General features: G+C 35.3%; 1 protein-coding gene across 1 annotated transcript; it reads right to left on the bottom strand.

Moving 5' to 3' along the window:
- Positions 1 to 6: 6 nt before the first annotated feature.
- Positions 7 to 16,188, bottom strand: LOC125503678. The gene is made up of 3 exons (XM_048664408.1): positions 15,833 to 16,188; positions 9,543 to 11,020; positions 7 to 7,295 (listed from the first exon to the last, which is right to left on the bottom strand). The coding sequence occupies exons 2-3, from the start codon at positions 9,874 to 9,876 to the stop codon at positions 2,866 to 2,868; spliced, it is 4,764 nt and encodes a 1,587-aa protein (XP_048520365.1). The 5' UTR covers positions 9,877 to 11,020; positions 15,833 to 16,188; the 3' UTR covers positions 7 to 2,865.
- Between the last annotated feature and the right edge of the window lie 1,361 nt (positions 16,189 to 17,549).

Genomic DNA, 17,549 nt, shown 5'->3' with positions numbered 1-17,549 from the left:
ATGATATGGTTGAGTTGATGATACGTATTGTAATGTAACAATTTTAATGGATAATGCAGAGTATTTCTTAAGTAGACAATAATATAATGTCCAAAACATATAATTCATTGGACAAACGCATACATTTTTCACTCATTAAATTGAGGCCTAAACGGTATCAAAAATGATATCCCCATCTATTCAACTCTGATAATACAAAAAATTAATTAAATTACTGACTTGCCCAATGGCTTAATAATACAACTTTTGATAAATATTTTAAATTACACATACATTTTAGATGCTGTTTGATGAACCCTAATCATTTAAAAGTGTATCTTGAACATATTTTTAGTTTAAAAGTGATTAATCAATTGATTAAGGGATTACTTATATGTTGGAAAACTCGTGAATACACGATGGTGTCACTGAATCAACCTAAGCAAAATAAGTATCAAATTGTGCTCTGCGTAAAGAGTGCAGAAATAGCGGTAGGTATAAGCCTTATTAGTGGGGCGCCCTACTAAAAATCAAATGCGCATATGCAAATGTCAATAAGACGGCGGCACTATTAGTGGAATAGCTGCAATGTGTGTTCCATATCTCTCTAATGTTGGTTTCGTTATTTTAATATGATTCGAAGATGGTTGTGCAACAAATTATCGTGTTGTATTTCATTTTATTGCTGATATATCATGGTCAACATGGATTTGAAAAGTTAAGAAACTATATAATACAGTAGTGAAGAGATTCAGATTAATCTTTTCAATAATAACATGCAATAAACTTCTTTGTCGTGAAAATGCTATCTATTATAACCCGCGTATGAAGCAAAGATCACAACATTAAGATATTCCGAAGTGATAAATTGAGATCATGTACACAGATGAGTTTTACGTCATTCTGTAATTACAATTTCTTAGCTGAAAACCAAGTCTTTTAGTGTCGGCCAATCAGAGGAGTTTGCTTTTAAAATAGAATTATTAAAATCGTAATAAATATTAGCGTTTGATATCTGCTGATAACCATTGCATTTTAGTATCCAATAAACTACATTGTTTTGAGCCAATGCCTGTGATCAAAGACTGAAAAAAATTTGCAATTGGGGACGAATAGCGTCGATTTATTGTCTACTTTAGAAATAATTGGCATCAAAATCGCTTACAAATCTAAGTGCAAACAATTGTCTTTGCAAATCATCCAAATGGAATATTATAAATTTCTCACATGTTTAGATATACGTATGCATTGGTATACTTATATTGCTACGCTTTAAGCATAGAATGACAAAATTAAAAATTATACAACCCAATAAATATTAATGAAAGTAAAGCTAACTATGTCAATCTGAAGTCGTTGAAATTATTTGCATTGAAATCACGTATTTTAACATCTAAAAAGTATCTTACCGTATGCTGGCAAACATCATTCGATTCCCGAACAGACCAAGTAATTGAATTTTTTTTTCAACTACAGCTGTGCACTACGATACACTGAATTTTACAAATCTTTTTCTCTTGGTGTGTCTAGTCATGTTAAATTGAATAGTAAATCCGTTAATGGTTTTGCTGTTAATATAAAATGCTGCATGAAGCTTACCCCATCTAAGTCCATTTTCTTCTCCCAAGTCTTAAAACTTGATGATAAGTTGGTATTTTATGAAAAGTGTAATTTCATTTTCTGGAGAAACTATGGGCGTTATTTTCTTGTTAGAAACAGTCAATCAAAGTTGCCTCTAGTTCGTTGCTTTGAAAAAAGTGTGGAATAAGGAAGTTTTCAATTAACAAATTTGTAAGTAAATAAAAAAATTATTAAAGTATCTGAAACAAATTATAGGCGAAGTGGAACAATCCGAAAATTAATCTCTCGGATTCTCGGACTACACATGGTTCTGTGTATATGTATGGTCTAACTTAAATTTGAGCCTTAAACTCGATAAATTCAGTATTGTTTTAGAGCCGAAATTGCTTATGAGTGCTAATGAAGTAATAACAGAAACCCGCATATTCCATTTGCTTGATTCCTACTATAGTATAATATACAGGGTGCGTTTTTTTAAAGTGTTACAAGGCTATATCTTGTATCAGGTAAATTATAATAAATAAAGACATTTAAATGTAAATATATATACCAACTTTTTAAGACACATTATTATTGACCCAAAACATGAATGTGTGGTTTCAGCAAGATCGGGCTCCACCCAATTATGCAGTGGAGGCCCGTAGTCATTTAGGTGAAATATTTCCCAGCATATGGATTGGTCGCGGTGGTCCCGTCAACTGGCCAGCGCGATCTCCAGATCTGCCGCCACTTGCTTCTTTTTTGTGGGGTTTTATAAAAGATTTATAAAGAAGTTTTATAAAAGAAGTTTTATAGAAGATGAAAAGTGATGGCCACTGCACCCATCACCTCAGATGAGCTGAGCCTGCCTGCTTGTTAGTGAGACCTGAAATGTTGTTAGCGCGAGTGCAAAAGTCTTTAAAAAAACGAGTCTAAAGTAGAGTCTAAAGTCTAGAGTAAATTTGGCTCTCGGGGGAGGGCGCTTGAGTAGAATAATAAGACATTTGTTATTATATGTCCCCCTTCCAATTTCTTTCTTTCCCAAAACGTTATAAATATATTTAAAACCGTTTCTGAGATATAGCCTTTTAACACTTAACAAAACTCACCCTGTCTAGCAATTTTAGTACAATGAAATTGGCGTGCAATTGACCATAGGGGACATGAAAATGATGCTACTTTTAGTTATTGTTACCATATTGTTATCCACATAAGCGTCGTTACATTTCTTAAACTATCCAAAACCTATTTTAAATACCTAGAATCTTCAACAGCAAATCGTAACATCGCAAAGCTTCAAACAATACAGATTTTTGGGTAAATAACTTATGTTTTAACATGAATCTCGTAAAAACTCTTCATTATACCCATCATACTCACTTTTTCATCCTTTGTTGTCGGTGCAGGTTCTGGCGATTTTGCTTGATTGTTCTTTTCCTCTGCTTTCTTTTCCTTGAGGGTTTTTAAGAGTTTCCATTTACTTCCAGGGGTGTCTTTATTACACTCTTTTGGGGCCTCCTCCTTACTTGGAGTTGCAGATGCAACCTGAATTTCCGGAATGGTTTGCTCTGCAGGCATATCCGTAGATGATTTGCGGTGGTGCGTAGCCACTTCTCTGTTTACTCGATCCAGTTGCTCCTCGTTTGATAAGTGACACCGGGCAAATTCGTCATTGATTCTCATCTCTAATTCATCATATTCGTCTGTACTATGGTGCGGACTGTCCGGGCCTGATGTAGCGCCAGACGATCGGTCGTCTTCCTCTTTGCACGGTTCTTCCAAATAATTGAATCCTTTAGTTTCTTCCGGAGGAGCTTTTTCGGTTTCTTGTATTCCTTCTTCTTGCCTTTCTCTCTCCAGGGACTCGTGATGATAGACTTTAATTTTTTCGAACAAAGCTGCGGCTTCGTCTAAATGAAATGATCCGCGTTTCTCTTCTCGCCGCTTAGCGGAATTAACTGTTAACAAGTTGTTTTCTTTTTCGTCTAAAACGCCTTCGACAACTTTCGCTCTCATTCTAAGTTCGCGAAGCACAAACGACATTTTCTCTTTCACCTCCTCTTCAGGCTCGTAAGTTTCCTCGTCCGCCTCTGGAAGTTCCTGTAGGGTTGCACCCATGTCATGCTCTAAGTCCTTTTGCCGTTCCATTTCTTCCAGCTTTCGCAATTCATAGCAGTACCATTCATCTTCACTATCAATACTGTCTTCGGTACTTTGTCGTCGCGATGAAACACGAGAAGTACTTCTCCAAGAGTGAGTACTACGACTGTCTTCATCATCCGCCCGATGGCTCGGAATTTCCAAGCTTTGCTGGTGCCGGGGGAAATAGCGGCTGGCATTTGTCCGAAAAATTGGGCTTTCGTCAATTGCCTGAGATTCCTCACATCTGTTATTTTCTATGCTACTGTTGCTTTCAATCGGTTTCTGCTCTGCTATTTTCAGATGCGCATTATTTGGTGTTTCTCTGCAGTCTTCTTCCTTGAAACTATCTTCATTTACTTCTTCGATTTTAATTGCAGATTCGCTGGTTTCAAATCCTTGGTCGTCAGAGAACGAGTTTGAATGTTTTTGCCTGTATTTTCCCAATGCTCTAGAGACGGCAAATTCCATTGAAGTTCCCATTCCTCCCCCACCTACTACAACTACCATTTTGTTGTCGAGGATGACTGTTTCGTCGCTTTTATCAGAAGATCCGCTACTTTTCTTGGCTTCTCCAATGGTAGGAAATATGCTGCTTGATCCACTACCTGTGCTTTTACACGAATAGTCTTCTTCATATCGGCTCACTTCGCTACTCGCTTCAACAATTTGGTCCTTCGGCGAAACCTTGATTGCTTCAAATCCTGGCTGTAAAGCAGTTTGATGGGATTCTTCGTCAGACTTGCTACTTTTTCTGCTCTTCGGTTTTGGACTGATCTTGGGAAATAGCTCGTTTTCAAATATGTTCTCTGATATGCTCGTACTGTCTTCGCTACGGTCATCTTCGGAAATAACCGAACTAGTCCTGTTCAGATACCATTCATTGTCTGATTGCTCTGGATCGGACAGGGATTGGTGCGATCCATGCGCTTTTCGCTTTGCCTTTTGTAGTATTCCCGAAACTGTAGAGACAATTGCGTTTCTTTTCTTTTTGCGAGTTACATTTGTTTTACTTGCTGTGCTTCTGCTTTTTTCCACATCTTCTTTCTTGATACCCCCCGGTAACGAGTAAGATCTGTGACGTTTAGTCAGATGTAAATCTGGAAGCCAGTTGCTGACTGAATTCATCGCTGATTTAAGAGTGCTACCGCGCTTTAATTTTTTCTTCTCATCCCGAGATGATGATGATACGTTGCTATTGATAGTAATGTACTCGCCTGATTGGGTTATAATCACCTCAATACCTCCATCAAAATATGCATTGTTTCTTGGCGCTTGCTGGTGAACCACATACTCAGGTACATTTCGGTGTCTCAGATCAAGCTCCATCCTGGAAACGTCTTGATTTTGCTGTTGCAAATTTCGCTGATGTTGCTCAATTTGCAGCTGATTCTCGTAGATCGGCTGCTTTTGGGAATCTTGATATTGCCTCCTCTCCATGTACGGTGAGTATCCAGTTTCAGATGTTTCAGCGGATTTAATAGAACTGGATGTACTTGCATTATCGTGGTACTGAACCTCATGTCCAGAACTCAACCAAGCATTTGGATCATTATAATTCGCTGCAGGTAAATTATTTCTTGCCGACTCGTAGCGAGTGGAAGTGGGGTAGTAGCTTAAGGCATCAGTAATATTTCCAGTTGGAAACATGGTTCTGTACATGGCGGTTTTGTAACCTTCATGATTTGCCAGACCGTCTGGAGGTTTATTCGTTGAGTATGACCTAGTTAAAGACCTGCGTCGACGACCAGTGTCTGATTCTTCTGTAGGAACTGACGTTAAAGAATTGTAATAATTCGACTGCTGACTACTGACAAATTCGTTGTTCTCATAGGGTTCCACCAAGTCTGGATAATGGATGGTTTGATTAATATAATCTGCACTGTTGCTGGTATAAACTGTGGTATATGAATCCTTATTGTTGCTTCCTGCCACAGAGTAAATAGCTGCAGGTTGATTATTCTGATATAGACATGGTGATACTGAGCTTTGATCAGTACCGTCTGCTATTTTGTTCCTATTTGGACTAACGTTAATATCAGAGGCTGGTGCAGGAGCAGGCACAAATGTTCCATATCCTTCCAACTGAATATTGCTGGGCGATTTTACGTTGGTGAATGCTGACAAACGATGCCCCCCCGGCAAAAATTCGTTCGTTGCAAAGTGACTAGCATCTGAAACTTTTGAATCGACGGATGATTCTGCATACCCTGCAGTTTTTCCTGGGGATCCACCTGGGCTTACTGCTCCTATCTTCTGATTCAATGCCAAATAATTATATGGCTTGCAGCTGCCGTTCTTTGGAGAACCAGGAGACTTTTCCAAGCTTGACCATCCAGACATTGAGGAGAGGCCCGAATCACTTTTCGCTGCTACTATGTTGGACGAATGCGATTTACTTCGTTTGGGAGATGTTTTTGGGGACCTGGCGGTGTGGTGCTTAGGAATCAGATGATCTTGATTTTTAATTGACGAGGATTGGCTGGAATCGTTTGCTCCGAGGAAGACAGTGCCAGGCATTGAGTTTATCAAAAAACCGTCCATTGGGGCAGGTGGAGGAGGGCTGGGAGATTGACGCACAGGCTTTTCGGGATCAAGGTACCCATCTTTCCTTGTTCTTATACTACATATTGATAACGTAGGAGATGGGGGTTTATCGGAAATCATTTGAAACATACTTGGAGTGGAACAGGAATTCGATTCGTACGAAGCTTGCATTAAATTCGACAAATCTAGGTCACTACAATAAAACGGGTTTTTTGAGTTTCGCATCGCGGCTGCAGCTGCAGCTTCAGCACACTCGACGTGCTGCACTGCTGCACTATACGCCAGTCGTCCATCGACAGTGGAAAATGGTTCACTACAAGCCGTTTCCACTTGGCGACGTCTGGGAGACGTCGGGGTTCTCATTCCACTTGCCAGAGTATCAGCAACTTCCTTGTCCGAGTCCGTGACACTCAACCTCGAATTCGGACGTGTCGCGTAAGACGTATTGGGCACGACATTAGAAAGTTCAGTTTTTGCCAACAGCATCAGTTCATTTTGATCCCGCACATCACCCGAAAATGTCCAATTTTCCTCTTCCTGCTGTGTCCGATTTTCAGCTTCTTCACTTACACCGGCAACAGATATTGGCGACTCCAAAAGTTTCCGTTGCAGCTGCTTAATATTTGCGCTATCTTGCTGAAGCTTGCTGCTCAAGCGATCCAATTCGTTGAGTTTCTCCATCGCCATGTGGTCAATGGATTCAATTATAGTTAACTCCTCGAGGTCCTGTTCGCTAACACATGAACTGTTGCCCCGATAGTCTTTGTAGTCTAGTGCACTGTATATTTCCTCCTCTTCAGCGGGCGTTATTTTCTTATCCAGCTCGTCCTGTTCCTCTCTCTCCTCCCAGATCATATCCAGCTGACTGGATTGGACCACAGGATCGGTGCTCGACACCAACTCCTCCTCGTAAGCCTGGTTGAGGCTTCGATAAAATGCCTCATCAGGAATATTAAATTCTTCCATTTCCTGGATCTGTGGATCGTTTGATCGAATGACGTCTAAACCTTCCTCCAGTCCATCTTCAACTGTTCCATTTCCCAAAATTTCTCGGATTACTTCCAATTCACCTAAAAGTAAGTCAAGTATGAATTCTTATTGAATATAAAATGTATGCGAAGTACAGAATAATTCTCTGGGCAGGGATTTTTGATTTAGTTATTCGCACTATTTATCTTTGTCATTTATAGTATTAATATATGATAAGAGTGTGAAACATGAAAATTTACACTGGTTTTAAAAAGCCGGAAATTGAAGAAAAATTAACAAACAATAGGAAATAATACTATTTTAGAATATTTTTTTTTGAATGGAGGGTATTAATATAGTTCCTCAACTTTAGGAGTTTAGGAGGCTACGGCTTTATATGCACCGTATTTCATGTTAGGTAGCTTTATGAAAGTAGGTTTCCAGCCATCTTCCAAATAAAAAAACTGAAAAAAGGTAATATAAGTATTGAAAGCACCGAAGCTAAAATAAAAAATTCTCTCTCAGAATGGATAAGAAACTTCGATAATCAAACAGAAATATGTACTAAAACATGAAATTAAAGAAGTATCCAGGACCAACTACTAAAATTGCTAGGTTGGTTTGTAGCGACTTTTGAATTGTAATCTTAAAGTAATTAAATAAAATCTGCCTAATGCAAATGGCAAACTGATTTGAACTTTTTGATTGATTTGATTTGAAGAACTAGAAGTTAACGAAAAAATGATGTTAACATAAATAAAACTGCTGTGAATTGACAAAATCAATCGTATTGTCTACAAGTGCGAATAACGTTCTCAAAATTTGAATCAAAAGCGCAATGTAATCTAGAGTAACAAAAGTATGGAACATTCACAATTTTATTTCTGATTCTCATGTATAAATTGAGATTTTCTTCATAATTTTTTTTATTTCAGTTAATTGCTCCCATGGATAATGTGGTAAAAATAGTTTCAATAAGACTTTTTGAGTCAATTAATATTTCATTGTCTTTAGATAATGCACTGCGCTCGTGAGGCCCATAGTGCCCCTGCTGAGGCCAATTACAAGTTAAATTTTATTATTTTCTGCTGCAATTTGTTGTAAACTAAATGAAATCGTAATTAATTTTGTTCATTGAAAATTTTGTTAGTTAAAGTTAAGGGATTTGTTATTAATTTTGCACATTTTTCTTTAATAGATTTTGCAGCACGCTTGCCATAACTAGCCGATGCGAGGCGTTTATATAGGACTGTAGAAATTGTTCGTAATTAATTTGTAACATTTCAAGCTAATTGTACTGATAACTATTTACAATTTAATTTACCCGTTTTGTTAATTGAACACAATTGTAGAAATGTACACTACTGAATAATAGAGCATATTTGCTCAAATGATTTGACGAAATCGGTTCTGCTGCATTATAACTGATCGTTTCTGGTAAATTGAAGCCTATATTTTGTTCATGTAGATATAGGACTTACGTGCTTTAGTCCGGTTTTGCTACCTTTTGATTTGAGATTGTCGTGTACTTTTTGACCTAACTTGACCGAAATGTATTAGTTATTAGAAGCATTTTTTTATCAACGTAACAAAGTTTCTGTAGGTCGCGTGCTAAGCACATGCAGTAATCGCGTGAACACTGCGGGGTTCAAACGAAATGTCAATTTATATACGAAAAAATATTTAAAATTATTTACAATTCGGAACCACCAATTAGAGAATGTCACCGTTTTGATGATAGTTTTTAATAAGAACCTATATTAGTAAGTTCTTGCTTTATAAACCAAAAAATTTCGTTTTACACAAAGAAAATAAATTTTCTTGTAAAAGTCTTCAAGCAATGGGATTGCCGATGCAAAAAGCATTATTTGAGCAAAAAGGCAAGATCACGGACTTTTATTGTCTCTAACTCCAGTTCTAGTGGCCATTAAATATGATATATGTATCTAATATATGTGTGCCACAACAAACAACGTAAATATGAAATATGTGCTTTACGGAACTTTAACGAGTCATCTGATGTTACTGTTAAGTTTAAACAATAAACCGAGTTATACCTTCTGGCCAAATTTCACTTTATATTTTCTAAGAGACGTAGAGTTGCCAGAGCTTAAACACCAATTTTATCTTAAAAAAAATGTAGTTCAAACTATAACTTGGAAAATACATATGCAGCTTTATTAGCATTGATAAAAATAAATCAGTTTTGCTTCACATTTCCTAATGACCGTTTCGTTTTGTATACGTAGTTCCAAACTTTTGTTATCTGTGCTATCTGTACTTGTACTGTTATAGGGGCAACAAAAAAAAATACTCAAAAAAATATTATTATGTGGAAGGTCTCGTACCTAATCGGCCTTCCAGCATGGATACAGTGGGGCCCACTCTTTGGCTGTTACCCGAAGTAGTATAGAAATCCATCAGTTGACTAATAACACTCTGCTGTTCGAAAAGCAGGCCCTCCAACTTCTCCAGTCTCTCCCACATTTTAATGTATTCTTGGCTCAACAGATCCAGAGCTCGCCAAGCATATTTCAGTTCGGTTTCCAGGATATTAAGGCGCGTTCCCAGACGTTCCATGTATTCATTGATCACATGGTCAACATTGGAGTCTTGATAAACCGAATGAGCTATTGCTGGAGTCATATTGTCCGAATTATTTGTCAGATGTCTATCACTCATTTTTCTGAAGAACGGCTGGTAAGGCGGCACTACATAGTTAACGGGGTATGGAGTTTGTCATGATATGTTGTAATCAGGCACGTACGCTATAATGAAACTGAGCGTATATCAAGCGTAGGTTGAAAAGCTTTATTCATTTTCAAAAATAATTTCAGATAGCGCCATTAAGCAGGTGTTTTCAATACTGGTAATTGAAAACACTGATCCTAACTTTGAAATGTTAACGCCAATCTGATACCTGATTAGCCAGAAGAAGGAAGCAGATCAATGAGTTTCAACCGAATTCTTTCCACCAATATCAGCAGTACCCATTTAGAAGCTGGTAAAATCCAGGCATTTTTAAAACGTTTTTAAAATGTTAGTATTTTTTTTGTTTAATGGAGTTTTGTACATTGTCTTTGAAACTCTTTTGCATATATTTGTAAAGCATAATGAACACTTACAACTGCCTTTTTTAATTAACTAGCTCATTTCCAAGCCGTCTGGCATGCACCTAGTTTCGGACAAAGAAAAACAACATTTCAAGTGGCATAATTCAAATTTCTTGCTTCCACCTTTACGTGCATGAAGTGCTGCAAACGGTTGAAATTGCTCGATAAAAGAACTGAATTTCTGCGTTAGTTTCTGTTTTCAGTTCATCTAAGCATGGTAAAATCGACTTATTTAGGTTTCGAGCCACGTTACTTAAGGAACAGCAAGGAGATGAATTAGTAATTTAGTTCGTTTAGATTCTGGGTGAATGTTAACTCATTGTTCTTCTTAACCCTCACTGGCACTCACTACGATATGTACGGACGTAAAAATTCGTTGCTGTTGAACATAACTGTGGAGTGAGAATGGCACTTTTATGTGGCATCTCGGCCTCCAGTGGCTGACGAAGTAGGGAAAATACATCGCTCCCGTCCGTCTCCAGCGATAATCAACTTGGTTCGCATTTTTTTCTTAAAATTGGAGCGATCGAGCTAAATGCTCCAAAATTCGTGACATTCCGCGAATTTTCATTAGATTTTATAAAATCCCGAGGGCGAATTCATGTTCTCCGAACTTGCTAAAACCCGGATCCGACTGAAATCACTTATTACACAACTTTTGCACACTGATTAAATTCGACGGCAAATTGGAGCAGCTTCATTTGAAACATAGTCTGAAACAGAAAATATACATGGTTAGTGACTTCCAACAGAGGAAACATTTATTCTGGCAACAACTTCTTCAAATTTATATTAGCATTTGAACTTTTCAAGCAATGGAGAGCAAGTTTGGAACAGTTTTGTTACTTTCCTAGTTTGATGGTTATCAATCAGCTCTTCATGGAAATCTTGGTAAACTTCGTATCAATAATCTTAATGATTTGCAAAGTAGATATTTTGATCTTAGGTCTCATTTATAATTAAATGCTTCATTTACATTTATTTCTTAATTTGCCTACTATTTACTTATTTAATGTTGATCGATCATCCGAGTTTGGATTAATGGATCTTTTCAAAGCGTATAAATTTAGCTTTTATAACTTTTAGTTTGCAACTTTTACTCATTTAATAGGTACCAGATCTGATTTAGACCCTGGAATAAATTAAATCAGTACGTTTGCCCCGAATTTTACTAAATCGATAATAAAGAAGACTGGAACATATCGACCATCCGGGTTAAAAAACTGCATCCATATTTATTAGTCATACATTCATATGAAAAGCTTCATGTCTCGAACACAGCCGTTTAAATAAAATTCTAAATAATTTTTGATCGTTGCGTAATTCCATTTGGCAAACAATCATCTATTTTTGTCACTAATATTATGTATTAGAGTTTGGTATTTTTCTTTCGCAATATTTGATTCAATGTGCAAAACCATACTGTTGATTAGGCTCAATAAAATTAGCCCTTAATATCGTTCGTACTACATTTCATCTATTGTTAATTATTAACATCTAGTTGTTAATGAATTATATTAATTTGAGCCCATAAAGTCTCACATATCGATCTATAGAATGTTGAAAAGTTAATTTCATTAGTTTGTTTTTCTTAAGTAATTTCTGAAATCACGACATCCGGACGAAACTTAGAAGAACATAATTTGGTGGTTTGTAACTTGAGCAACTTAAATTAAATGGTATTGCTTTTACACGTAGAAGGCACTGCCTACGTGTGTTGTTGTCTTTTGAAGGGTCATAACGTTTTCATGCCTGCTTGTATCACATTTCGTAACAAAACAGTCGATTTATGGATCACATTTACACAAGTGAAACTAGTTTGTTCATGCTTTTCTTAATTATTTAAATTTGCTGTTTAACTGTATGCCAAGATCCTATTTCAGATGGGGCAACACTATAAACTTAGCAACCTACGTAATTCTTCTTGATTAAAATCACCTTTTGAAAAACACATTCGTTGATAACATTAAGAAGAAGTACAAGACTCTCAAGTACGTAACAAGTTTTGTCCACATATAAATATTATATCATGAATTATTTAGAAAAATAAAAATGATAGTTCATTTTTTAACACCGTTTAGCCCTATAAATAACACTTAGAGGACCTATATACACTTTTTATCTTAAAAATACTTGAACAATCGCATTGTAAAACATCGGAGAGGTACTAGAAAACATTCGCAACAGAATATGTTTCATATTTCTGTACTGAAAATGTAACATGGAAGACGTAAATTAGTAAATTCATACAGGCTCTATAACTGCGTCGGGAAGCTGAAGGGTCAAAGGAAAATTTTTGGCATCCGAATTTTTGTGTGTGTGCCAAACGTGTTTCTTCAGCATGTATTGACTTAATTACTTGCTCTACGAAACAAAGTTTTCATCCAACGTTACATTGAACATTTAATTTTTATTTGAATATATTTCATTTGGTGAGGAGCGTTAAAGTGTCAGTGCAAAGGCAACTGGAACGAATTGTAAAAATTTGGTGTCATCTATCCGTAAGACCAAAGCATCATACTAGGTAAGTATCCAGGAGGAAACGCCACGTAAACCCCAAGACTAACGGTGGTTTGATCTCGCCTAAGGCGACACGAACACGTGTGGAGAATATGTAATAGTTGCCTATTCACATTCTGTCCTTTCTTTAAAAACTAAAAGGAGAACGAAAAAATAAGTGGATGTATATTGAAAAACTTAAATATTACCGCAAAAAGGTTCAGAAGAACCATCAAGTAAGGCAAAGATCGAGAAGGTTGAGAAGAGTTTGAGTAGAATCGTAGTTAACAGAAGTGCAGAGCACATAATTATTTTCCAGTTTTATTGAACTGAAGTTATATTGTGTTTTTACCCATTCAATAATCTACATATCTCATATTAGGTACTTTCCATTTCGAACTAAAAGTCGATTTTTATTCACAACCAAGTTCATTATCTGTATAATGTTTAGTTTGCTTTTCGCAACTATCATATCGAATGTTTAATGGAATATCCAAGACCGAATAAACTGAATGGCGCCACATCCGTAAAAGCGGCGCTGACCTAAATCTCTTTTAGCAAGCAACAGTCTTTTATTTGAATTGGAGCTGTTTCAGCCAGCTTTGTAAAGTTCGACGAATGGCAGTGCTTTGAAATTTTATAAATCAAACTCATTGTTTGAGAAGGAGAAGTCCTACAATTAAAGTAAAAAGTACAGGGCAGGGGGCAAGGAAAAAGTATGATTAAAACGAACCGAAGCGAATCATCATATATGTATGTATATGTAGATGTGGTCAGATGGTGCTTTTAAAACATGCATAAATCTAAATGTGTTACTCACTTTATCAAAATTAAATTAATTAGATATTGTCTAACATTTAACATATAGCTTAAACATTGTCAGCAGTTTTTTTGATTTTAATTATTATTGTTATAGTGTTGAACTAATTTTAAGCATGCATTTTTTAAGCACAACCAATAAATTCACCTTTTTTGGAAAAAAAATTGAATCAGCTATCAGCTGGAACGATATATTTCCTTATTGGTATCATTAGAACAGACAGGCGTTATTTATATCGCAAATCGTCGAAAAACCAGGAATGGGTTTCTGGTATGCGTATAGCGACGGTAGGGCATAAGTTCGATTAAGGAAAATTATATAAATGTAAAAATAAAACGAAAAATAAATATAAAACGAATTAAATCGTTTCGTCCGTTCGGATTACTCATCGAGAACTTAGCTTCACTTTAGCTTGTTGCCATTTTAAACTAACATACAAAATATGAATTCTAATGATTAGCTGAAAAAAATATTGTTTTTTTAATAGCAAAGAGCAGCCATACTTTTCGTTTACAACAATATTAGACATACATAAATGTATGGTTCCAGATTTATTTTTAGACACTGCGCCGCCAATTTAACACATATCTTAAATAACCCCTAACTTTTCACTGTGAATGTTTTCTCAATCGGTCATTGGATTTGAACAAAACAATTTTTTTATCGAAGGATTCTTGGACAAAACTTAAAGTCAGCTGATAAGCAAAGTAAATATACTTAACATGCTGTACAGGGTGTTTAAAAAATGTCATGTTTTCTTGCTCAAAGTTTAAATCGGTCTGCAGAAAATTTCGGGTTTCTCCGACAGAAAAAAGTAAACAGTGTCTTCTGAGCTATTTGGATCTTCATTCGCTTGGTTAACAAAAACCAAATTACTCAAAAAATAAAACCAAATCGGCACGAACGAATTCTTGTTAATGTTAGTTTGGGTTCAGTTGGTTGAATAAGGAAAATTAACCCTAATGGAAAATATCAGCGGGACGGTCTCACAACAGTTTTTGTGTCAACAAACCTAGAGCCTAACCTAAGGGGAACGTGTTATATTTTGGCGCGTTTAATTTTCTTGCTAATCAAAAGTACATCTACCGTTTGTGCTTCTGAACATATTCTTTATTTTTATAATATACTTTGATTTCATAAAACTGACCGCCATTCATAATTGGTTTTATCCTCTGTGTTCTTATTGGTTTTATCCTCTGTGTTCTTATTGCTTATCCAAATGTTATCACATTGATTTGATAGGAAATATATATTTTTAGTCAGCACATCTAGAAGTTGATATCAACGAACGAATATGAAAGTTTCAAAAAACTTCTCCCATCTTGCTGGGATATTAATATAACATATTAATAACTACTATAAAAGCTATAAGAAGAATTTGAATAGATTAGGAAACCGTGATTATCATAATATTTCAATAGAATAAACATAAACAATAAACTGAAGATAAAATAATTAATCCGTTTTAGCTGACAAAATTATGAAAATTTAAATTTTGCTAGGAATGCAATGAAACGGCTATTGAAACATTTGCTGAATAAACAACTGTTTTTTGAAAATGTTACATCGATTTTACAAAATATTTCATTGCAAGCCATGCAAATCGCGAAATTTCTCCATGGAGGCATAATAACCCGGTCAACTCAAAAACACAACCAAGATCTCATTAATTAAGAAACGGGTAAGATTTTAACATTAATTGAATATTTTTGTTTAATCTGTAGATCTACTAGTAAAACCTTGTTTGTCACCTGATAGCGAAGATATTGTCACTTAATCAAGAGAGTAATTCGTTCTTAATTATGATAAGCAACAATTATTTAAGGAAAATTCCAACACTGTGCCAATGCTTGTCGCCATGAGTAAACTCCAAATTATCCCTAATTTTCATAATAAAATTGGATCGTAAATATTCAATAATGTACTGATTTAATAAGGCGTCGAGGAATTTATAAATGAAAACGAGATGCTGTCAAATGCTGGCGCCGACCCAGATTTTCTGGCCTCTCAGCAACAGCTCGCAGCCAGGAATAAATTAAAATAATTATTTTCCGAAATATTTTTCCACCTTCATATTTGAAGAAAAATCTGCATACTAAAACAACTTTATAAACGTTTCCCTAATTAATAAGCATTCTGGATAGGGATAACATTTTACATATAGCTAATAGCATCAGCATTTAATTTAAAATTGAAAATTACCCACCTTTATAAAACCGAAAGCTTTTATAAGTGTTGTTAAGTTGATGTTCTGAAAAATAGAGCAATGTATAGTTAACCGATCGTGTTTAAAGTTTAAGTGTATTAGGTATATCAGAGTACTACCATGAGGACGCAACAGGGATTGAACGTAAGATCACTGAAAGCTCAGTTAAGCTTTTCATGACCCTATCAAATTAATATGATGAATTTAGATAGAGATACTTGAAAGGAATGACTGAATTACATGGCAGTATCTCTGAAATCAGCTTTACGGTTCGCAAAAGCGATTTCACATGGGTGTACAAGAAAATCGTTTCCTGCCCAGAGGTGAGAGGAATAAAATCCACCGTTACGCTGGATGTGTATTATGTTTATGGAAAGTGGAACATGTTGGAAGCCCTGGAGAATCTTGAATTTTTACCGTACTTTTGTGCTATGTGAGCAGGTTACGGTAGACTGATAAGACATTTTACCACAATACAGTTGCTTAAAATGTATATTTTTTGTCTATTGAAATAAATTATTTTATACTACATTACACGGGACAAGGAAAATCACTCCTAGGAGAATTTAGTAATACATTTAGTGTACATTTTAAACTATCTGTGAATGTATTTTCGTATTGTTCAGTGATATTAAAGTAAAATTGAAAATATTTCACTATTTTTCCATTTTCTCCAACAAACATTTTGTTTGTGTGTGCTATTTCAAACTGAAATAAGCTACCTGATAACATACCGTAATAAGTATTATAAATTATCATAAAGCAAAGTTCTTAGGTTTTTTTTATCGTTCTACCTTATTTAATTTTAATACGTTGTACTTAATTCCTTTTTTTGCATTATTGGTTCGAGCTTTTTAATTACTCTCAAGTATTTCCTTTTTTTAATAGCTCTTCTAAATAGTTGTTAACCCTCAATTTTAGTACAAAATACTTGAATTAATAAGACTTACATTTGTTCTATCAAGTTTGAACCATAATCGATGCAATACTTGGACTAAAAATATTGAATCAGCGTCAAGCTTCAAAAGAGGGAAAACGAGGTCGAATCGATTAAAATAGAATTATTCATTATATTGTTTTACTTCTTGCTCTGCATAACGACAAAGAAATTATTTTCAATTATATGTTTTCTACAACGTCCAGAGTCATAATGAATAGGTGATTATCTTATAGCTTAATGCAGCACAATCCAGAATATTTATGAACACTTGTTTTCGAAAATTATGCTTGTTTAATATACTGTTATTTTCATAAATTGTAATAAAGAAATGGTAAGCTATGAATAACAGAAGGTATGGCACAGAGTGAGGAAAGCAGAACACTTTGTAGTTAACAACTATCTGTAGAATAATAAAATGATAAATAAATGAGCCCGCTAGATTTTGGATCGAGATAAACAGTAAAACTGCGACTTGTTTAATTTAAGTAAAAAATTTTAAAAACAGTTGAAGAGGAAAAATGTTTGCACATCTTTTAAAGGATTTCGGCACTGTCGGATGTATTCTTGCTGAATATTGAAAAAAAAATATTTGAATCATAATATTAATATTGTTAAGTACAAGCTCTCAAACAAAACAATTTCTGAAAGTTAATTGATCGAGATTGAATGAAATTGCAGTCCCACACGATAAACTTTTAGGTTCATTTTTTTCTCGTGAAATTAAATGTCTTAAAAGACATTTGACAATTTTCACTATTAAATTGAAAGAAAGCTGCT

Source organism: Dendroctonus ponderosae, unplaced genomic scaffold, assembly GCF_020466585.1.
Source record: "Dendroctonus ponderosae isolate FM_Combo_2020 unplaced genomic scaffold, Dpon_F_20191213v2 Dpon_F_20191213_228, whole genome shotgun sequence".
Classification (NCBI taxonomy): Eukaryota; Metazoa; Arthropoda; class Insecta; order Coleoptera; family Curculionidae; genus Dendroctonus; species Dendroctonus ponderosae.
Note: the sequence above shows the minus strand (reverse complement) of the source record. Positions and strands in the feature narration are given on the sequence as shown.